Below are 25,108 nucleotides of genomic sequence, written 5' to 3' on the forward strand. Positions count from 1 at the left end.
CAACTTGTATTATCACATGGGCATTTCAAATTGTTAATGGGCTAGAGCATGAACCAGGAACTTGGTCATGTGGTATTTGTCATGTGGTGGATATATCCGCCGGGGTTATTTTTCCGATTGGCTACTTTGCGCAAGGTGGTGGTGCTCTACTATTAAACTTCTGTGACAATTTTATATTAGGTTCATGGGGTTAGGGTTAGGTTTAGTTTTTGATCTAGGGTTAAATTTAGAAATTCGTTGAGTGTAAGATATTGACCGTGGATCAATTGTCGCCGAAGCATGACTGTATCGCACTACATTCTGAAGAAGATTGTCATCTCGGGGATAAATTCCACGAGGTAATATCCTGCAATTATTATATTGGGCTACACGAGGAACACTTACAAAAATACGGCTCGCAACGGAATGCATGTCTGCATCTTTCTTCCGACTGAAGCGCAGAAAGAATGTCTTCAATTTCTCTTGCTTTATTTTTCCATAACTTGCCTCAAAATATTAAGTGAAATAACAAAAACGAAAGGATAGGCCTTTTAACTTACAGTTATCAGTCGGACAATAAACAGGATCAGTAATGCCTGGGTAGAGGTAATAGCCGGCTCCAGGACTTGCGTTGTATGTGTCTGCTTCCCATTCGCTGCACGTTGCACCTGAATAAGAGGAAAGAAGGAACGTCATAAAGATTTATTGTTTACACGTGCACATGCCCACCACCACACACACACATACACACAAACACACGCACGAACGCACGAAAAAATACGATTTTCTTTTTTTTAATTTTTTTTTTTGTTTGTTAAATATATATATTTTTTTAAACAACACAATTATTAGTATTGATATAGTAATTTCTTACACATTTTGGCCTTTTGAAGAAGAGGGCTAGTGTGGTCTGAAGGACAAACTACATAACCTTGGACCGCAGGGTAAGGGGATCGAATCCCTTTCACCTTGTAAAGACTTCTTTTTGCAAGACACCAAACAAAATATGCCACTCTCGTCACAGGTGAAATAAACGAGACATTGCATGAATGCATTTTAGCGTTTTTGTTACTGTATGTCATAATCTTATAGCCGGGCTGGTGACAATAATCAGCACTTAATTTATATCCTTGTAGAAAGGGCTTTATAAATCCAAGTATTTATCGGTTATTGTAACGAAGATTTGCCAAAAATATAGGTGGCATAACAAGGGGCGTCAGAACATGAGGATGCCCAAACATATCATCAAAAATGATTATTATGATGACGATTATAAATAATATGACCGTATTCAGGATGTTAATGGGAAAAATACAATCATATTGACCGTGATGGTAATGGGGATTTGATCGTAAATACTCCAATGGCGCTAAAGATGAAGATAGTCATTGTGACGTCGATGATGACGTCATTAATGTTTAACACAACGACAACAACGATGAAAAAAATAATGGCTAGTGACGATTACTAGTGCTACTTACTATGCTGTACACCATAGAGGGCAACTCTCAAGCCAATACTATTGCCCCATGACTGAGGTGATATTCTGACATAGCGTGCAACGATTGGAGGATTAAACGTCTCCGATGCTATAACATCGACGCCTGACCCGTCGTTGCCTGCGAATAGCTGGAGAGAAGAAGAAAACACATGATAAAGAAAGACCACAATGATTATTCACCTCCAATTAAGTACAATTTAAACTCTAATTGTCCCAGCTATACTTTTTATGAACAATAACAATGTTGGTTAACGCATAAATAAAGACAAATTGGTATAGAAAACTGTCAATGACAGTTGTAAATAGGGAATTCGAAACGTATTCGAAAAGGATTTTTTTTCTGTTTTCGGCCGGATATACAGTCTGATTTCGATTGCCCCCTTGTTGAAATAAATCTGACTTTTGATCTAGTACCTAAAGGATACAAGAGTGCAGGAGCAATATTTTATGAAAAAAACCCAATTATTTAGTGTGTTTTTTTAACACCATGCATACATTGATCTAGGCCGATTTTCCGTATTACGAATTGATTTTTATTTTAGAAAGCTCTCTTTCCTTGTAGGCTTATTTTATAGATATAACATTAACACTCACGGCTTTGATAAAACAGAATATTTGTTTTTGAAGAAAAAGAAATTCATCATTGTAAATAATGAAATTTTACTTACGTAATCTGATCCTCCGTGTTGGAAGGTTGTGAAGGATTCGTCGGTCGCAGCGTATAAGATGTTATAACTCTCCACATACTTATTAACACTGCCATGATGTCCCTGCATCTCAATCTGAGAAGAAAATTGTTAAGGGGGTGGTTTGTTTTACTAGATGAATTTCACAACTTTCATACCTCACCATAATCACAACTTAACTTCTGAATTCAATATGTCTTTCTATTTTTTGTTTAATGTTACTAAGTCCCAAATTGAACAATACAAATAATGTATCCAACTGCTATCTTGAAGATCAACTACATTTATTTTGAAAAGAAATGGTTAGAATATTACAAGCCGATTTTGATGTCAATCTATACTTTATTGACTATGTTTTATGCAAGTTGGTGCTTTTTATATGCATTTGACTTGCGAAAATTGCACCAATCTGCCGTGATACGGCGATTACCATCAGTATCAATAGCCTTAGACTTGAAGACAACGCTCGAAAAATATGTTGGCTTTCAGTGGCTTCTATTTTAATATATGAAGTGATGATTTAAAACAAAATCTAACTTGTACTGATTTTGTCTGAGTGTTGATTAGATAAGCATAACAATTTGATGATCTTTAACAATTTGGATTTTCATAATTTTATCAGAGGTAAAGCAGAGACCGTGTTTCTATCGTTCCGATATGGCTTTAAAAATCTCACCCGCGTGATAACTGTCCCAACAGCGAAGTCGAACTGCAGCCATTCATCAGCATTACTCGTACTGGGCACCCAACATCCTGAATAGAATAGAAACAACAAACAAGAAATTAAAACCACGTGATGGACAACAGTAATGTAATTGTCCATTATGAAATGTGCACCATCTTCTATTAGTGTATGAACACTTTTATGTATAATCCATGTAATGTTTCCCTTTTATCATGTAGATATTCCTTTTAGGAGTTCTTTTGTTGTTGTTTATTTGTTCAATGGGTTATTTTTTAATGTGATCCAAGAATACGGAAAGGTATTTTCTTCATCAGGTACTCATTACGATACTCGAGAGCTAATGAATGAAGACACTGATAATTAAGAATATTACATTACCTTAAAAGTCAGAGCAAATGCGGTAAATATTAATTGTTTTTAAGCTTTAAAAAAAATAAGGGCAAACAAAATTTGGGAGGTTCCGTGCAATTTCTCCCATATGAAATGTGGCTTTAATTCATTTTTATTTTCCATCCACAAATCGTTTGATGTGACCGTTGAAAATTGGTTATAACACCAGAGGAAGCATAAACATGGCCATATAAAGAAAATTTTCATTATTTTTCGTAAAAAATACAAACACTGTTGTCCATATAGTTGGAATATTGTCCTTTACCTATTTTCAGGAAATGATTAGAACGATATTTATTCAATCTTGGCAGGTAAGTTTTGAAATCTCCTCAGAACGTTATTGATGAATCTAAATAATCAAAGAGATTGATCAATGAAGTTCCCGAGAAGACATAAACGTTATCGTCCATGACCTAGCATCGTTTATCCATCCATGAATGATCCTGTTTTCAATCAGCAGATGTATTAGATTATTTTATTGTATTCAACAGAAAACCAACGCTCCTTCTTTCCCCTTTCCTTTCTTCTCTGCAAGTCACTCTCCTGCTTTTTTATTTTTTATTTTTTATTGTTGTATCTAAGTTGAGGGCTGCGGGCACGTCAAGCTACTTTGTTTATTCTGTAGCCCTCCTGCATATAATGTATGTTAATTATGCATTCAATACAGCTAAATTTCGCATACTATCTGTATAAAATTATATACACTTGAAATATTGTATCAAACCATATTATGTTCATGAAAATTTATGATAAAAAAGAAAGAAAAAAAGATGCAGAAACAAATGAATCAAATCAAATCAAATCTATCGAGAATAGCCATATTGTAACAATCGTTCCATGAAAAGAGTTACTGAAAATATTATTCAACAGTTTGGATAAAAGTCATTTGCTGTGCGGAACACGTTTCAAAGAATAGCCCATTACCTGTATTATCTAGAACGCCCTCTGTAGCTTCGTTTCCATTCTTCTCACTTGATGCACTCATAGTTAGACCGCTGAGTGAATCCAGGTCCGCAGGGGCCACATAGGAACCGTCAACTAAAACGAGAAAAAACAGAGATTTAAAGAGAACAACAATAATAAAATACATCGACTATTTGGGAGCGCAAAAAACAAGAAGTACCAAACCCTAAGATTCGAAATGAAGCAAAAAATTATATTACTAAGGGAAGAAGTGTGTTTTAAAAGATGTTTTAAAAGTGGTGAGACAGGTTTTTTCCATGATGGAAGGTGGAATATTGCTCCACGTTTCCAAAAAGATTTAGTTCTGAAGAGACGGGATTTTTTTAATTCTTTTTATAATGATGATGATAATAATAATAATAGGCATTTCTATAGCACCGTCTATCTACAAATTCTATTCCGATGCGCATATATTATTACCCGGCTTTAGCCTAGCTGCCATTACAGCGCTCAAGCATTTCAAGAAATTAATTCCTGTCAGGTACCCATTTACCTCACCTGGGTCGAGTGTGGCAAATGAAGATGAATGCGTTGCCCAAGGACATTAGTGTCGTGTCGGGGTTCGAACCACGACTTTTGAATTTTAAGTCAAGTGCTTAAACCACTCGACTACGACACTTCTAAGGAAGAATATTATACAAAAACGTCCCCTGAGAGGATTGATCTGAACAAAAATATCTTCCTATTCGATATAGCCTACGACAAGAAGCAACCTGAGTTCTAGGGCCAAACTTTCACGCTACAATTTTCTTTTAGTTCGTTATACAATTTTGTGTACACTGTATGTGACGTTCAGCAAGGCTGAGTCGATTTCGTATGGTTTTAATGATTCCGAAAGCTGACATTATACACAAGTTGTTATGTTCTCCATAAACAGCCATTTTCCATTCGTTTCTAGACGGTTTATGTTAGGTTCCCCTACCCCAACTACTCCCTTAAAAAGTGCCTTAAAATGTATAGAACATTTCAACGAGGTTTCAGGGGTGGGGGGAGGGTTGGTGTGACTGTCCGAGTGATATTCAAGGAGATAGTCTGTCCTAGAATTATAAAAAAAAAAAAAAAAAAGATGTCGAGCTAACCTGTTGTTTTGAAGTCCAAAGTTGAACCGGAAGTGTAATACCAGCCATACGTACTGTTTCCGTCATCCAGAAGGTTTTCTGATGCCACAATGCCTGGAGGGAGCGGAAGTGCGGAGGAGGCAAAAGAGTTGAGGAGTGAATAAGAGCAAAAAGAAAACACTTATAGACAAAGAATAATATTTTTAAAAAATGATCGGGCATCTTTTGATAATAAATCAAATAAGGTAATGGTCGTTTCAAATGGAATGTCTTGCTCAAAGATCAAATGAAAAAGAGAGTTGTAGTATTTAGACATCATACTTTGGGGAAAACCCGTATGATTTATTTCAACACGATGGATACTTAAAGAGAGAGACAGACAGACAGGCAGAGAGAGAGAGAGAGAGAGAGGGTCGGTGAGGGAGAGAGAGAGAGACAGAGAGACAGAGAGAGAGACAGACAGAGAGGTGGATGTACATACTGTTACGGCATCCGTAGACTTCCACACGCATGGACAAATCGTCATTATATGTCAGTGGCTCAAAACGAACAAAGCGGACGTGGAGGGCGGTCTCAAAGTAGATGTACTTCACAGTGCCATAACCGGTATTGCCATTAAAGACCTGGACGATTTTTTTTTTAAAGCATGATACAAAACAAAATATATATCATTAGTACCATTGTTACCATGATTATTATCATTATCATTTAAATATAATGATAGAAGCGAAATTATTTATACCTCTCGTTAATTTGATGTTTTTGTGCTTTTTGTAATTGAAGAATGAAAGGCGGACCGGCTGAATTAAGGCCTTTGTTGAATACTTTTAGATTGTAAGCTTTGATATGACACATTCTCAAGAAACATAAGTCATGACAAGTTAATTTGTTCACATACTTGCAAATTACAACATTTTAGGGTATAAATAATTTTGTTGCTAACTGTATAATAATTGTCATCAACAACAACAGCTGTATCATCACCATCATAATGACCGTCGTTATTATCATTCATTTTTGTACTGAGAAATTATGAAAATTTTCGAATTTGTAGAAAATTGTCATTATTCTGCGACATACCTTGTCACCGCTATCTCCTTGTATGGTAGTAAAGGTGCTTCCGTCCACGCTATGGCTTATCTTCAGTGACGTCACATATTGTGCGTAATCGTTCCCCCTGCTCTGCGTACCAACCTAAATCATAGTAAATAAATAAATAAATATATTTGAGGGAGAAAACGAAATCATAGTATAAGCATGGTTTAATTGCGGTACATGTACAATCATAGTAAAATTATGGTATAATCGTGGTAAAATTATGGTATAATCATAGTAAGATTATGGTATAATCGTAGTGAAGTTATGGTATAATCATAGTAAAATTATGGCATAATCAGAGTAAAATTATGGTAAAATCATGGTCTTTAATCATTGTAAAATGATTGTGATTAAATTGCTTCTTTCGATTATGTATGTTTATCCTTCACCACTTTATTTCCTTGTTTCCCCTTCGCCTTTCTATCCAACTCTTGTTTTCCCTCTTTCTCTCTTTCTCTTTTCTCTCCATCTGTTTCTCATGTCGCTCCCTTCTGTATTCTTTCTTCCTCTGTCTCATTGATATCCTTTAACTTCGATGACTTTTCTTTTCTTTCCATGTACACGATATCAACTACGACTACGACGATAACTTAGCCAAGTGACCAGCGGGATGATATCCTTGCCTTGTACTCTCTTCCTCTTCACCCCTCCCCCTTCTCTCTCTCTCTCTCTCTCTCTTCCCCTCTATGTATCTCTCTTTAATTCTCTCTCTCTCTCTTTCACTTCCTATTCCTTATTCCTTCATCATTCTTTCTTCTCTCTCCCTTTCTCTCTTTTTCATTCTAACTCATCGATATCCTTCAACTTAAATTATCATTTTTTCATTCCACGTTTTTGATATCAACGATGACGACGGCGACGACGACGACTTACCCCAGTGACCAGCGGGATGCTGTCGTCGCCGAGATCGACCATAAGCCACTGGTTGGCATCCTTAGTCGCTGGCTTCCAACCGTTACCACCGGACTCCACGTTCAATCGGCCTTTATCCCCGCCGAAGCGGGCGGCAGAATCGCCCGATGTGGTGATCTGTGATTTGGTGATGGTATAGTCTTCCATTCCCAGCGCGTTAGTACAGGTGTCGTAGACTGCAGGATGGGATAGGGCGTAACGAGTGAGGGGGTAAAGGGAGGGGGTAAAGGGAGGGACATTGGTGGAGAAGAAAGAGACAGATGAATCTATAGAAGATGTAGACTTGGATATGGATGAATAGATATGATTTAGCCGTTGGCTGGTCATACAACAAGATACAAGATACAAGATATTTCATTTGGTCTTTGCATTGAATTAATTTAAATTGAATTGAAATTGCATCGAAATTTATTTGAGATGAATTGAAATGGAAATTAATAAACCCAAGTGGAAATTGAACGAAAATACATTGAAACAAATTAATATGGAATAAAAGTGCAATGAAAATTGTTTAAATGAATAACAATTAATTGAAAAGAAGTGAATGGAAATGAAAAGATGAAATTGAATGCTATTTAACTGAATATATTTGGAATAGAATTGAATAGAAATCGACTGAAATTTCATTGAAATCACTTGAAATGATATGAAAATGTATTAACTTTATTGAAAATCGAGATGAACTTACGTTGCTCGGTGATGCGAGTGCAGTACGTGTAGTCAGAGTTTCCATCGCCATCCTCGTCGATGTAGAAATACCCTTCCCGACCATCACAGTCTCCGTCTAAGGGTAGAGAGAATGGGGTGCATGGGTGGTGAAATGTTCCTTACACTGGCAGGTGGTTATCTCATCAAATCAGCTCTCAATTAACATAAGAAAAAGGGCACCATGGGGGCGCTTAGGCATTGTTGGCTGTATAGAGGGCGCAATTAGCTGTAAGTAGTGCAGTGGGGGGTTAATATTTAGTACATGTTTGTACCATAATATTTATTCTGGAATAATTTACCGAAAAATATTAAACATTCTCAATTCTTGAATTGTTCAAATCCAAACTTAAAAAGTACATCCTTAATAATATGTAATATCTCCGGTAATTAATTTACCTTGACTGAAATATTATCATAATTTATTAACTTTCGTTTTGTAATTTTCCAATATAAATCATACGTTTATTACTATAAACATGGGATTATGTTATAAGTTTATCACTTTTTATAATCGCCAACATGGACATTAATCAGCTTTTGTTCTTGTTGATTTTATCCTCCTCTGTTTATTATGTCATAAATGTGTTGAATAATTACTATGTATATTTTGTATAATGTTTTGTTATTTTATTATGGAAATATGGAAATAAATCAATTCAATTCAACTCAACATCTACATGATAATTGCCAATACGTTCTAGTTTGTTTCAACAGTTTTTGTTTTCAGAATCCTACATCTGATGCGAGATGCGAGCGGGTAATCACATTGGTTGAGTTGTAGTATTGGGGTTAACGTTAGGAGTAAGTTAATGGTTGAGTGAATGGTAGAACTTAAAGGTTACTTGGAGAGGTTATTAATTCCTTCGTGACAGTACCCTTAATTGTGTGGTTTGCCGATACTTACATGACGGAGAAAACGTGGTAGCTGCAATGAGAAAAAAATAAAGGAATGAGAAATATGTCAAATTTCTGAAAAAATCACCTCAAACTTAATTGTGATGTTCTTATTATTATTGATCTTGTAGCAGCAAGTATCTACATATACACGTATCAAAATATATCTTCTTTAGGCAGATTAAGTGGTCCACCGTGGTAGGTATTCTCAATATCCAAATTTGAAGAAAAAATCATGTAAAACTGATAAAGGAAGTGATTGAATGACTGAAACCCGGTCCGGTAGTTTTGATCTACATAACACGTATCTTCTTTTCAATTGGGTGAATTTATTTTTCTTCTGTTAATCTCTCTCTCTCTCCCTCCCTCCCTCTCTCTCTCTCTTTGAACTCCTCTTCCTCTATCACTCTTCCTTCTCTCTCACTCTTATCTCTCCCTTTCTTTTTTAAAATTCTGTAGCTCAAAACTATATTCTAAACTAAAACGTTTCTATATGCGATGTACGTCATTGTACGTTATTAATGTTATAATAGAGTTGTCGTAGTCGAGTGGTTTTATCACTGGACCAGATGATCGTGGGTTCGAGCTCCGCCACGGCATTTATGTCATGGAGTAATACATTTGAATATAGACATTGCTTTTCTCTACCCAAATATTACATAGGTACACGCTAGGATGTACGGCAGTGTACAGGCGACCAGCCGGAATATTCCACAGGAAGTGGAGAATGTGCACTGTAATGAGTTTACTCACCTACTGAGTCTACCGTCGGAAAAGCAGTGGCTATAAAAACGAGAAGGGAAAAGTGGAAAACATAACCTGTCTGCCTTCTTGTATATGATAGTAACGACGGTAGTGCAATCATATTCTGTGTTCCAATGACAATAATTCAAATTGTAAGAAGAGGAAGAAGGAGGAGCAGGAGGAAATAAAATACGAAGAATAATCAAATTAATTCCGTGAGATGAACAACAGCATTATATATATGAACATATTCAATTCAATTCAATTTTATTTCATTCAGTTAAAAAGACAACATTTCAAATAACAACCAGCTATATAACATAAAATACACATTAAGAACATATTTGACATTTGGACAACAAATAAACTGAATAGGTTGCAACCTGAAAGGAAAAAAATAATCCTTATATAAAGGTTGACCCTTTTTTTATAATAAAAACAAATGAAATATATCTGTTACTAAACATTATACTATACACAAATCAAGACAACAAACATACATACAACATCAAATAAAATATGTCTTGAATTTAAATGATTATTGCAGTTTATCTAAAAGAAATTTCTTATACCTACGTTTAAAAACATTTACACTAACAGAATTATGAATATAATGGGGAAGAGTGTTCCATAAAAAGGGTCCTTGGAAAATAATAATTTTTTGGTTTAGTACTGTACGAGTCAATGGCAAGTGAAATTGTTTAGCATTTCTAGTATTATAACTATGAATAGTACAGTTTAAAATAAACAATTTGGAAATAGAATCAGGAATAAGATTGTGGTGACATAAATACATAAAAACACCTACTTGTAATAAATATACATCCCTATATTGCAACATGTTTAATGAGTAAAATATTGGATTGGTATGGGCAAGAAAAGAAGAATGATTAATAATTCTTATTGCACGTTTTTGTAATTTAAACAGTCTATCTTGATAAATTAAAGCAGCATTGCCCCATACAATAATAGCATAATGTAAGTAAGGGTACACAATTGCATAGTATATCATTTTGAGTATAATTTTAGGGAGAGATTTCAATCTGTACATGACACCAATACTTTTAGATAATTTGTTGCAGATGACACCAATATGATTAGACCAGGAGAACTTATCATCAATAATAACACCCAAAAACTTTGCTGAAGAAAGTCTCTGAATGTTTACATTACCTAGTTTGATTGTTATTGAGTCTTTATTTAGTTTCTTTTTGGTAAAAATCATAAAATTGGTTTTCTTTTCATTAATGGAAAGTTTATTAGCATAAAACCATTGAACAATTAATCCAATCTCAATATTAAATGTAGTTTCAAGAGTATGTTTGTTTTTGTGTGAAAGGAAAATACTGGTGTCATCTGCAAACAGAATACATTTTAAAATTTTTGAAGCATTGACAATATCATTTATATACAAAATAAATAAAAGGGGTCCAAGAATGGAACCTTGTGGCACTCCACATCTAATTGGCTGTAACTGTGATTTGTTTTTATTTAATACAACAAATTGTTTTCGATTTGATAAATAACTTTTGAATATTGTTAATGTTATACCCCTAATTCCATACATATACAATTTCTCCAACAAAATACTATGGTCAAGCGTGTCAAACGCTTTAGTGAGATCAAGAAATAAGCCAATTGTTGTTTCTTCATTATCTATTGCACTTCCCACTTTATGAACAAAATCTATCAAAGCTGAAGATGTTGAGTGTCCTGCTCTAAATCCATATTGGTTATTATTTATAATATTGCACTTTGTAATAAAATGTAAAAGTCTGGTATAAATACACCTTTCAAAAATTTTGGAAAAAACAGGTAAAACAGAAATTGGGCGATAATTAGACATCACTTCTGGTGGACCACTTTTAAAAATGGGTGTTACACGAGCTATTTTTAACGATGTAGGAAATTCTCCACATTTAAGGCATTGGTTGAATATTTCACTGAGATGTTCACTTATCTTATGTATAATCGGTTTTACTACTTTAATATCTATTTCATCATAACCTGTACTAGAGTTAGGCTTAAGTTTGTCTACAATATCTATAATTTCTTTACTAGTAATAGGTTTAAAAAATGCAGTTTGATCATTTTGAATTACATAATTTTTAAAATCATTATTGCACGAAGAAAAAGAAAGGTTCAAGTTATGACCGATGTTTACAAAATGTTCATTCAATATATTAGAAATTTCCATATCAGTTGTAATATTTTTTTCATTACATTGAATACATTTAATAACAGATTTTTTATTCTGCTTACCAAGAGCCTGATTGATAACGCTCCATGTTTTTTTCATATTCCCTTTATTACTCCGAAATTTGTTTCCATAATACGCTCTTTTCGTACTTTTTATCATATTCGTTACTTTATTACGACATTTTTTATAAACATTCTTTCTATATACAGTGGGATTTTTCAAATATAGCTTATAATATCTGTTTTTCTTTGTACTCAATTTCCGAATATCGCTTGTAAACCAAGGTTTGTCCATACGCTTTTTTTTTATAAGATATACATTCAATAGGAAAACAAACGTTATATGCATCCATGAATTGTCTAAAGAAATCATCATAACTCTTATCAGTATTATTTTCACTGAGATTCCATCGTTGTAATTCCAACAAATAAGCAAATCTACTAATATTATTATCATGTATTTCTCTTCTTTCATAAATTATTTTATCTAAAGTATTTACTACATTTTCGCACAAACAGTAAACAGGAAAGTGGTCGCTTAATTCAGATAAAATAATACCTACGTGGGTTTGGCAAGTATCATTTGTGATAATGTTATCAATTAGGGATATGGAGTGTTCGTTTACACGAGTCGGATATTTCACAAGAGGGAACATGGAATACAACATTAAAATCTCTAGAAAATCATTAACAGATTGCAATTTACCCACCTTAAGAAGATCTATATTAAAATCTCCAATTAAATACAAGGTTTTGTTTTCTTTATTTACAATATCAAAAATATTTGAGAGAGAATCATAAAACTGGTCAACTGCTTGGTCTGGGGGCCTGTAAATAACACCAATTAAAAGTCTGTGACTATCTATTTCAATAAAAGTATTTTCTATATAAGAAGTATTTACATCTAAGTCATGACGTCGCTTAAAAGAAATATTAGATCGTATAAAAATTCCAGTGCCACCTCCTCTTCTATTGCAACGATTATTATTAACAAACTCATAATTATCTAAGTTATACAAAGCTTGAGGTGATGTTTCTGTTAGCCATGTTTCCGTAATACCAATCACTGACATTTGCATATTCAACGAGTTCAAAAATAAGGACATTGCATCATAGTTACAACTTAAACTTCTAATGTTTACATGAAGCAAGGATAGGTTATGATTGAAAGATTTAGTTTTTTTTATATTAAAAATAGATGTGCTAAATTCCTCGGGTGTAAGATAAGTTATTGGTGGCTTACTGATACCATCATGATCTGCCGGTGATAAATATTCATGTAAGGTATCTAAATCAGTATGTTCAAGACATTTTGCAACAAGACTTTGGCAAGACATAACTACACAATACTACAAACAAACAAATATATATATATGTAACAATGAATACAATAGTATAAATACCTAAAAGTACCTGTTAATAATCGGTGGAGAAGATAAAAAAATCCGCTAGAGGAGCCATTTTAGATTTCAGTGTCTGTTTTCAATGTTCATTTCTTGTCCAGCTTTCTTAGATCGTCAGCACTTCTAATGAGGTGCTTCCTTGATTTTCCGTTCTCGCCAGTCACAGCTACGAAGATCCGGCCATCCATTGACCATGCCGATGTCACTATATCAATCTTCTGCGCTTCATGCAGAAGACCACTGTTCCTTGGTGTTAAATCCTCGTGGATTGACTGTCCTGTTCCTTTCAACTTTTTTCTGCTTCTTATGAAGAGCTCCCGTTTTTTGTAGGAACAAAATTTGACAATGACTGCGCGGCCTTTTTTCTTGTTTGTCGGCGCTGATCCAACTCGGTGGCTTCGGTCGATGTCTCCTGTATTGATGCTTACTCCAATCTTCTTTGCAACATCCATGATGATTTCATCGGTACTTTCATTTGGTGTTTCCGGTTTCAGGCCAAAAATGCGAAGGCAATTCCGTCTGGAGTATTGATGTAGGCTATTCATGTCATTGGTTAGGTGTTGTAGACTGTCTTCTTTAGCTTCCAGTTGTGTTTGCAGACGTGTGATATGTTGCGTTCTTCTATCTCTTTCATTTTCTAGGTCCATAATAGTTGACTCCAACTTTTCGCATCGTGTCAGCAAACGTTGGTGGTTATCTGTCATATCATCATTGAGTTTACTCAGAAGCTTTGAGTTGGTCTTTGTGTCGGATTCAAGTTGTTTTATAAGATTTTCTTGTTTGTTGATTTTGTCAATCATATGGCCAAGTTTTTTTTCAACAGCTTCCGATATACAGCTGAGAAAATCATCACTGGCAAGAATTTCCTTGAGCATTGAAGCGACCGATTTAGGAGGCATTGTGTGTAAAGAGAAGCAAAGAACGAATCATTGAACAACAACAATACAGGTTTGCCTACTAGGCAAGAGAGCAGCGACAGCGAAGATCAACGTCAATCAATGTCAGAGAAGCGAAGAACGAATCAGTGAACAACAACAATACCGGTTCGAATGTCAGTCAAAAGAGCAGCGACAGCGAAGATCAATGTCAATCAATGTCAATAACGAAAGCAGTACACATGGAATGGAGTAGATGGGACTCAACAAAATTTTACTTACAAAATCAGAGTTTGCTTCAAACGAATGTCAGTCAAGTTCCAACGTTTATTTCAATTAGTGCTCCAAAAATATGCGGCAGAGTAGTCCAGAGTTTAATACGGCTCTGGAGTATTAAAAGGGTGTGATACACCCACAGTAAGGGCCTATGGATAACCAAGGCGCATTATTTATTTCCATATATTGTATGGCCTATTCAGTTCACGAATCACAGTTTAACAGCTTATCTATCTGATGTTTTAAAAAAACTGTTAAAAAATGCGTGTGTTAAGGAGTAATTAAAGTGAAGATCAAATTATTTTTTGACAAAATAAAACCGGAGGCACCAATGCTTACAGCAAGGGACGGTGCTACTACATGGTGAATGGGCAGGGGAGAGGCAAGGGGCGGGATGGGGTGGTTGGGGGGGACGGGGTGGGTGGTGCTACTTACGAACATGATCGCCACACCCATAGACTTCCACGGCGAGTGCTATATTATTAGTCCAACTATCTGCGGTGAATTTCAGATAGCGTGCTGTCATAGGGCTCTGGTATAGGTACAGCCTGTCTATATCTTGAGGCTAAAAGGATGACAATAGCAGTAGCAATAATATAACTATTATAAAAACAATAATAATAATGATAATAATTACTATTATTATTAGTAGTAGTAGTAGTAGTAGTAGTAGTAGTAGTAGTAGTAGTAGTAGTATTGTATTAGTCATAAAAACAATAGTAATAATAATGATAATAATAATAATAATGATAATTATGATAATAATAATAATAATAATAATAATGATAATAATAATAATGATAATGATAATGATAAGAATAATAAATAACTAATGATGATAAGAATAATAATAGCACAATCCGGCCCCCTCGGTGGAACAGCGCCACCATGTTGGTGGATGCTGCATGAGTAGGGCCATCCAGCCGTGTACATGTTGTGAATAGGGACTTTTAGATTTGCGTGGACTGATACGTTTGACGTCCATTTAAGGCAGTGCATTAAAAAGACGTCGATCGTAGCAATCCACGTTGTTGTTGTGCAAATCTAAAAGTCCCTATTGTTTCGATTATTGTACTTCATTTTATACGGAAATAAATTCACAAATGATAAAGAAAATAATAACCATTGTAATATAAAATAACTTAACTTCTGTATAGTCCAAACGAGTAATATATCTAGTATTAAAGATAAAGTTGAGTTCTGGTCATGTGATTGCATTGTGAAAGAAACGGTGTGGAATCTATCAGAAAAGGTTGATCATCTAGTATATAAGTATTCGTTTGTATTGCAAGGTTCTGGAATCATCAAAATGATAAGAAATTTGGCCAAATCTTGGCAAAGTTACAAGCACTGTACACAGAATGATGTATATGGGACTACACGAGCACATGGCGAAAAAAACCTACCCCCCGATTTTTACATATTTTATGTCATATTTAGAATATGAAGGCATTTGAAGAGCCATGCTTTTCATGGAACATATGTTTAATCTGATGTTCTTCCACCCTTGCGTAATAACAATGTTACGCTCACAAATTATTTTTTACCTCTTCCCAGAACTCAACCTTCTCTTTAAACATTGTTAAACATAAAAATACTTTATAAAATAGTTACAATGAATTATTCGTGTTAACTGACCTCTTCGAATTCAGTTTGTGGGGAATAATTGGAACCGTCTGTACTGTATGTGACTAGAAATGTATCTAGGCTGGAACTGGAATCTCCTCTCGTATTGAACTGAAAAAGAAACAAATAGCAAAAACAACAACATCGGTTAAGGTCTGTGCACTTTACTTAGATATACGGATGCAGTGCGGTATGATACTCGTGATTTTGGCGACATGTTAACAAAAGCTCTAAAAAGTCATGTTGATGTGACTAGAAGTGTGTCCTAATGTCCTTTAGCAAGGCATTGATCTCTATTTGCCACTCTCCACCCAGGTGTCACCTGGTACCTGGTAGGATGCGAAAGCTAATGTGGTTAGATTAACAAGTGTGCGCTTGTGAACATGACGCCTAGCTGGAATGCTTCCCAGGGAGTGGAGATTGTGCATACATTGTGTGCGGGTGAGCCTGAATCCGATGACCGGGGTAATAATATATATCTGTAAAGCGCTTTGAGAGGGACTGTGGTCCTGAAAAGCGCTATATAAGAACGAACTATTATTATTATATTGCATTGAGAAACAGAAAGAAAGGAAAATTTTATTTTATGTGATTTGATTCTTACCCCTGATATGAAAGTATCTGTAGTGAAGTCTATTTGTAGCCACTCATCATTGGCGTTGTTACTCGGCATCCATACTGGTCATGAAAAAGATGAAGTAAAGAGAAAAAAAATTGAACGCTCGTTTAGTTATAAAATAAGGTTACCACTTGATAGGCAGTAGTTCTAAAGGTGAGTTAGGGGGTTAATTCCCCCTCCCCAAAATAACAAACCCTTGCTGCCCCTTTAAATTCTTATTTATACATTCATTTAAACAAGCCACGTGTAGATAACAAACGCAAAACCCCAAAGAAATGAACGTATTCTTTTATAGTGAAATGGAGTGAAAAAAGGAGTTTAACTTTAAACACAATCGAAGGGAGTTAAAACGGAGAGAACGGAACGTTTATAAACTTGCGGTCAATGAACAGTTGTACAGTTTAGATGAAACGATCGCAAAGATTTTCGAAAAAAATCACACTAATGCCTTGTCCATCTTGCCCTTTCCATCCATCGAATTGCATTTCAATACCCTAGTTTTTGTTCTCGAAATTCTTTGCGATCGTCTTGTTGTAGGGCCTACTTGATATTTTAATGAAATGACGTACCTCCCGACTCATCATATCTCGCTTTCCAGGCGTAACTGTTGCCCAGATTTGAGGAGGCGCTCATTTGCGAGTCGTCGATGTAGCCGTTGCCAACTCCCAGCGGGCTAGTACAGTCCCAGAAAACTGTGGGAAGAAGAACCGGCCAAAACATTCTATAAATTGTCAACTTCCACTATCACAAGTCAGTGACACTGCCAGACCGGCCCCACCCGCGGGACGTGAATTTGCGCCCCGGGACACCCCCCCCCCCTTAATGGCTAATAATGAGCAATGGAAGCAACTCAAGATGATGCATTTTTTTTGTCGGTCTATCGTCGATCTTTTATCGGTCTTAGATACCTTAGTATTGTATTCCTGGTCCTGCCAATGAACCATCAGAACGGCGTTTGTAATGACTGTTTAAAAGTGTCTTTTGTTATGAGATAATGCTTGAAAACACTGGTGAGCTTTTATTTCATCGATTCTCTCTCTCTCTCTCTCTCTCTCTCTCTCTCTCTCTCTCTCTTCACCTCTATCTCCCTCCCCCCTCTCTCTCTCTATCATCCCCTCTCTTTCCTTCACTCTCTCTTACGCCATATCTCTGAATTAATGAATAAGCGAATTTACGATATTATTGATGAATTAAGAAATAACTAAATAAATACGCAAATAAATAATAAGCGAAAAATGAATTTAAAAAATAAAAATAAACACATAAATAAAGTAATGAATGCAAATATAAATAGGCCTATACATGAACAAAAATAAATCAAAATAAGCAAATAAATCACCAAATGAAATTAACTTATAAATGAATGACTACACGAGTAGATTAGTAAAGAGGTAAGAAAGTACAAAAGTAAATAAAGGAATGAATTAACTTAACCCACCGTCGTTTACTTGGTCGTAATAGCAGACTGATACATTGTTGTACTTGCTGGCGTAGTACTGCAGAGCCCTAGATCCGCTGGACCAGAATAGACCCTCCAATGCCTGGTAATCAGCGTCCAAATAAGCCCATTGGAGACAGGTCCTCGCTGGAAGTAAGATAACAAATATATTTTGATGAACTAATATAAGTTTTAAGAAATATTCAGGAGTTTTGAATGAAGTACAGAATACATATAATATGATGGAGATATCAATAATAGTAATAATATTGATAATGATAACATTGATAATGATAATGATAACAACAATAACGACAATTATAATTTATAATAATAATAATAGCAACAATAATACTATACTATAAAAATAAGAATAGAATAAATGATAAAATAATTGAAACATCAATTGATATTGATAATCATGATACAAAATAACTCTACTTTTATAAATACTAATGTTACTGTACTTCGTCTACTACTACTAATACTACTACTACTACTGCTATTACTACTACTACTATTACTACTTCTACTACTATTACTACTACTATTACTTCTACTATTACTACTACTATTACTACTAATACTACTACTTCTAAATATTTCATTACCTTGGTAGCAGCCGTACAATTCAAGTCGCATACTCGGTTTATTGCTATAGGTGATTGGTATAATCCTTATTTTGCGAGCTATGATCGCCTTTGAAAATGTTTCATCCACCGTAGTTCCTCCCACAGTAACTCCATCAAATACCTGAACGAATGAAAAAAATGCAATATTTGTAGTTATAGTATTTCCGATTTCAAATATATAGCTCATGTATATACAGCTTACTACATTATTTGGACAATAATAGTAGACTACGAGAAACACACGGCGATGCAAGTGAGTCAGCAGGTGAATAAGAAAAATATTTCTACCCTTCGAGGCTAAAAACGCCATCCCGTAGCATTGTGAAAACATATTTTTTTAATAGTTATTTACGAGACTGGCAGCCCACTTTAATTTGGAAACCTTTTTGGGTGCAATTTAGAGCATTTCAGATGCTAAGCAGAGCTTAATATGCAACTTTGATTCAATCTCTTTTCATGTTGACATTTTTTCTTCTTCAGAGTTTCCAATAAAGGGGGGGGGGGGGGCAACCAAATTGAAAGATGTCGTCCTTTCCCACACTCGATCTGCTATACTATTCAAACTATTTATTCATTCTTTTTAATTGATTATGACCTGCCTTTCAACGTGACAGGGTTAGGTTTGGGGAGGGGGGGGGGGCTCTAGCATTTTGCATAGGGTTTACAATTCTGAGGGCCAACTATGGAACAGAGGCTCAAATCCGCGAACATATGTTTTCGAACACACCTCAAAATTATACAATTTTATTCCAAGTTGCTACTCAAAGTTGATTGATTGATTGATTGATTTTATTCGCCAAGCCTCCAACATACAACAATATAAAAGAATAACAGATCAAAATTAAGTCAGCTTGAACAGGATAACACACGAAAGCCCGAGAGCTTGTTTTCAGTAGGGTCCCCTATATACATGCACATAATTAAAACTTAAAGTCGTATTATTTACAGACAGATGAAGAAAAACAACTTATTTAAGATAATAACATGAAGTGATACTATCGAGAACGCCCCCCCCCCACCCCCTCATAAATCCGGCCATTGGCCCTATCCGGTCGATACCCTTTTTAATTCCAAATTAATATTTAATTTCTTCATTTTTTTTTTATATCAACCAAAGTAATACATGTATGCACGCTTAATGACATTATAAATTTAAGCACCAGTTTTAAAGGTATAGACCAGTTCTGGTCATGCGATTGCATTGTAAAAGAAACTTTGTGGAGTCGATCAGAAAAGGTTGATCATTTAGCATATAAGTATTGGTGTGTACTGCAATCATAATGATAAGAAATTTGGCCAAGTATTGATAAAGTTACAAACACTGTACACAGAAAGATGTATATGGGATAGATATGATAATTTACCAAATATATCAATTAGTAGGCGGTTTCTCGGCAAAATTTGTATCATCACGTATATTAGTCAAAACATATTCTTTCACAATCATGATTGGTAATAAGAGCTTCCATTTCATTTTTTGAGAGGAGGGGAGGGGGGGGGGGGGCGTTTCCAAAACTGGTCTATACCATTGAATACAAGGGAGACGGTGTACTTTCTAGAAGGGTATTATGCTTGAGTGGGATTTGCCTAATAACAATACAATATGAGTATATAAGAACAAAACAAAGAATAAAAGAAGAAGAAAGGAAAAAACAGAAAGAGGAAAGGGCGCAAGAGTAAAGAAGTTTAACTTACCGTTGTAGAACCGCTTTCCTCATAATCGACGAACGTAGAACCATCACTGCTGTATTGGATGGAGTAAGTTAGAATACGCTTGTCTGTTTCGCCATCAGCCATCCTACCTTGGATCGTGAGCTGGATACAAAAAGGTCAAAGGGTGAAATGTCAAAGGGCAAAGTACTATCATATATTGGTAACGAATGTGATATCACGATGTTTGATCTTTCTCTCACGATATCGAAATATATTTTACATATTAACGTTTTTTCATCTTTATTTTTATTCCAAAAATATACCGGGTCTTTCAACCGAACAAATAATGGTGAACAAATAGTTTGTACGTTAATCTATGCAAATAAATATGTTGGGTAATATACAGTTGTGTAACAAAATGACTTTAAGCATTAAACTTACTGAAACGAAAACTACATGAAATTATTTTGAAACTTGCATTAAAAAAAAGTAACACTGCATGTACATCAAAGCTACATCATTTGATATTTGAAATCCCTAAACATGACAACAGTATGCCTACATTCTTAAAGTCCACCCACAAGAGTTCCTTACCTTTATAATAGGAAGCTGAAGTAAAAAAAAAACATTAAAGAGCAAACCGATGGGATCACACGTAACTTATGGGCCATTTTCAATCATTTTGTCCCCCGGGGGAGATACTCAGATTTGGTTTGGACGGAGTGTGCTGCTCAAGCCTCGAAACCCATACCCATTATGAGGGGTAAATTTCTTTAAAAAAGACCCATTTTCCACAATTTTCGGGTGTATTTTGGAAATTTTGAAAAACGGACCCATTTTTAATGGTATTTTTGTTAAAAGTGGTACCCATGTTTAGGGATTTTTGTTGTAGAAAAAAGCAACCTATTAGAGCGGCGAACCCCCATATGTCCTAATATGTGAGTACCCCCCCCCCCCCCCCCCCCCCCCACTCTACCCGGGTTTTGTCCCCAATCAAATTTAAAAAAAACATTATCAGACTTACCCCTGTAATAACAGTATGAGCGAGAAGATCGACTTCGTACCAAAAGTCATCGGAATTCGTCTTCCCCGCCCAATACAGCGACAGATCTGAAGAATGAAAATGCGTGGTTTGAAAGAATTTGCCGTCCATTTTTATCATTTTATGTACTTTAATGTATAATATTCTGCATAAACAATGTATTCGTTTTTTGATTGGTTGAGAGCTCTTCACGTGATAAGAAATAAACACACTTTTTTTTTTACAAACAATTACTATTTACGGCTAGGATTTTTAAAATTAAAACTGGTGCCTTCTTATTACGCTATTTAAAAAAAATAATATGACCTATATTATATAGGGTTACCCAAATTCAATTTTATTGTTTTGCAATGTTAAAAACAAATAGAGAAGCTAAAAAATATTCTGTTGGTGAAAATGCTAATGTTAATGGCATCGTTAAAAAGAACTAAGCAAGAAAACAAATAAATAAATCATCCTAAGGGAAGCGACTTTTCAATCTAAAGAAAAAAAAAACTATCGCAAATTCTTAAACATCAAATCAAGGGCAATTGGGTTCAGGGGGTGTTTCACAAAGATCCTAAGTTGAACTTATCTCTAAGTTGGACTGAACAATTATGGAAAGCCGTTAGCATCTTTGAAAATATTTATTTTTAAGGGCATAAAATGTTGATTCAAATCATTCATATTTTCTATTATCATGGGAGATTTCATGTTCTTGATGAGGAATTTATGACAAGTCTAAAATACTTGAATTTTTGCTTTGGAATATATTTTGTTTTAAGGCTTCAAATGGCTCTCCATAATTCGTCCCTGTTTTCACGAAGTGACGGTAGAGCGCGCAACTAAAAGAAAGTTAGTTTTGAATAAATCGCTTTCAAAGGTTCAAGCCATAATCTCAACCTCTTTAATTTATCAAAGGCAAATAAATTTTATATCCTGGGATAGAAAATATCTCAATGTTTAGTTCTATCTTTAAATATTTCCATTATTTCTTATATTTTTTGAGGAAATGAGCTGTAAACATTACCGTCACTTCGTGAAAACACGAAATTCAAGGACGCGCTGTGATTTTGTTTTCACGAAGTGACGGTACGTAGCCGCACGCGTAAAACATATGGGATTTTTCTCTCGTGGATGGAATTCTCGAAATGGACACTAAATACGGCAAAAAGTTATGTTTAATTGATGTACAGATAAAATAATTCGAACTGTGAGAAAGAGTACATTTTCCTCTTTCTGTAGCTGCTTTTTCATTTCTCTGTGTGAACTGTTAACACATCCGTCATTTCGTGAAAACACAAATTGCATAGAACGCTTTGAATTTTGTTTTCACGAAGTGACGGTACGTAGCCGCGCGCGTAAAACGTATGGGACTTTCCCCTTGTGGATGGAATTCTCGAAATGGACACTAAAAACAGCATTATGTTTTGTTTAATTGATGTACTGATAAAATAATGCGAACTGAGAGATAGAGTACATTTTCCTCGTTTGGTAGCTGTTGTTTTTTATTGATAAGAATAAACCGAATGTCTCTGTATGAACTTTTAACTTAACCGTCATTTCGTGAAAACACAAATCACATAGAACGCTTGTATTTTGTTTTCACGAAGTGACGGCTCGTAGCCGAGCGCGTATAAAACATATGGGATTTTTATTGTGTGAAGCAATTTTATGAGATAGACACTGAAATACGGTAAAATTACTTGTTTAATAGATGTTAGGATAAAATAAGAGCACCTTTTCTTCTTTGTATAATTATGATGTTAGATGTATGATGTCAGTTTTTGTTCACGAAGCTACGGCTCACAATAAATTAACTATCAATAGCACAGATAGATATTGGCACAAAGTGCTTTTAAAATGATTAATAAGCTATTCTCTTTAATCTTAAGCTAAAAATGGATATGTATTTAATATTCTTTGAGGTTTAATTATCAGGTATATTGTATGTAGTAGGAACTAAAGATTGCACTAAAGTTACTATATACTTTCCACTTTAGAACACGTTCAAGTAGTCTCCCCCTCTCTCTCTCTCTCTCCCTCTCTTTACCCCCTCCATCTCCCTTAATATCACACAAATTCTGCCATTTCTTGTTGAAAATCATGCGGGTGATATTAGGGCTTTTGCTACTCTATTACTATGAGGAATTTCTAAAATGTTAGAGAGGGGCCTAGCTAAATATATGTTTTCATATAGGAAATAAAGCAAATATGTTAAGAAATATTTTTGAATGAAGGAAAAAGATTCAGTATTGATCATTGACCATAATCTGTAGTTAACTACTCAACTCTGCAATATAAACACAGAAAATGAATTTTGACTGAGCAGTTTTAATTCAAACATTTGGAACCAGAACAGCAAGTGGCAAATGGAGAATAAATTAAAAATATTAAATAATTCATACCAAACATATCATCATCAATTATCATCAATACTATATTGCATTTTGAAATTTACATTTAGAATTTTGTGGAAAAGACTCATCAGGTATACAGCCACGGAATACAAAGGTTATTTAGCACATTATACAGTACTAAATATGCTAAAATGTCTTTAACTTATTCTTCATAATGTCCTGGTTATCATGTTTATTCAGCAATCATAGCAAATAAATGCCACATGTGACATACAAAATGCTTGACATACATGTACTACATGTATGATTAAGTCAACAAAGAAATAAATCTATATTCAAAATACCATTCCAAAACAAAATGAATAAGACATTTTATATCATTAGCATGCTGAAATATACTGGTTGCTAAATAAACTCTTTTTTTTTAAAGGTTCATCTGCACAGATTTGTTTACCTGAAGACAAAAGAGGTATTCAAAACAGTACTGTGTGGTATAGTCTCTTTCTTGCACGCCATGGTTATCCTGTTCTGGCTGAAAGGTTTACATGTTGATCGTAACAAAACGAGGCAGTTCTTGAAAAAAAAGATGGCACAGTTTTCTTCAATGGGAAATATGACTAATATAATCATAATCATTACTTTTTTGTTCATTACTGTTTTTCATTAATATCTTGTGAGTAGAGTTTCAGAAGCAAGTCAGTTTACACAATCTCTTTTTAGGGTATTTCAATAAAATTTAGTACACAGTCTCAAACGCTACAAAGTTTACCAATGCTAAAAGGTTGTCTTCACCCAGGCAAACATGTAATCTCTGACTAAACAATTATCAGCTGAACAATGCATGATAAACATGGAAATATCAATTTGACTAAACAATTTCATTTCTCATCAAACAGATAAAATTCAAAACAGCAACATTATGATTATATTGTATGATTATACGATAGTTTGAAGTACCAAATACAATTATGATGAGAATGACTATAGAAGTACAAATAAAAACATGTGAACTAGTAACATTGTGTTTTGAAAGAAAAATCAATTGTGGAAATCTAACTTATATTCATGTTCTAATGAAGGCATCAACCCCTGTGAAATAGATAAACAAATTCCTCAATACAAAGATACGATATGAGGATTTATGGAACTGGAATCAAAAACTCTAATATGCATTACTGATTGAGGTAGGTATACCTGATAAATAGCTGTTCTGAGCTATACATTTGAATAATAAAGATTTATGTGTGCAGGAGTTCATTGCAATACTGTAACAGAAAACTGACACCTGTACGACTATTCAGTTCATTGTTTCAGAAATCATGGACAATGTTACCAGTTTGCTTTAAAATTAAATCAATTCATTGATTTTATAATCAATCCATTTCATT

At 34.7% G+C, this 25,108-nt stretch overlaps 1 protein-coding gene across 1 annotated transcript in view; it reads right to left on the reverse strand.

Annotated features, from left to right (window-relative positions):
- Positions 1-25,108, reverse strand: part of LOC577099 — a gene marked incomplete at its 3' end in the record, with an annotated part of 33,870 nt that overhangs the window by 4,725 nt on the left and 4,037 nt on the right. Inside the window, 20 exon segments of the mRNA XM_030983140.1 lie at positions 540-647; positions 1,461-1,608; positions 2,149-2,262; positions 2,843-2,919; positions 4,166-4,279; positions 5,284-5,376; positions 5,744-5,885; positions 6,343-6,456; positions 7,234-7,448; positions 7,961-8,056; positions 8,885-8,905; positions 9,628-9,657; positions 14,807-14,936; positions 16,010-16,108; positions 16,602-16,675; positions 17,186-17,308; positions 18,055-18,201; positions 18,666-18,807; positions 20,382-20,501; positions 21,364-21,449. Coding sequence (XP_030839000.1) covers positions 540-647; positions 1,461-1,608; positions 2,149-2,262; positions 2,843-2,919; positions 4,166-4,279; positions 5,284-5,376; positions 5,744-5,885; positions 6,343-6,456; positions 7,234-7,448; positions 7,961-8,056; positions 8,885-8,905; positions 9,628-9,657; positions 14,807-14,936; positions 16,010-16,108; positions 16,602-16,675; positions 17,186-17,308; positions 18,055-18,201; positions 18,666-18,807; positions 20,382-20,501; positions 21,364-21,449 — 2,193 coding nt within the window.

The sequence above is a fragment of the Strongylocentrotus purpuratus genome, unplaced genomic scaffold, assembly GCF_000002235.5.
Source record: "Strongylocentrotus purpuratus isolate Spur 01 unplaced genomic scaffold, Spur_5.0 spur5_scaffold_13, whole genome shotgun sequence".
NCBI lineage: Eukaryota > Metazoa > Echinodermata > Echinoidea > Camarodonta > Strongylocentrotidae > Strongylocentrotus > Strongylocentrotus purpuratus.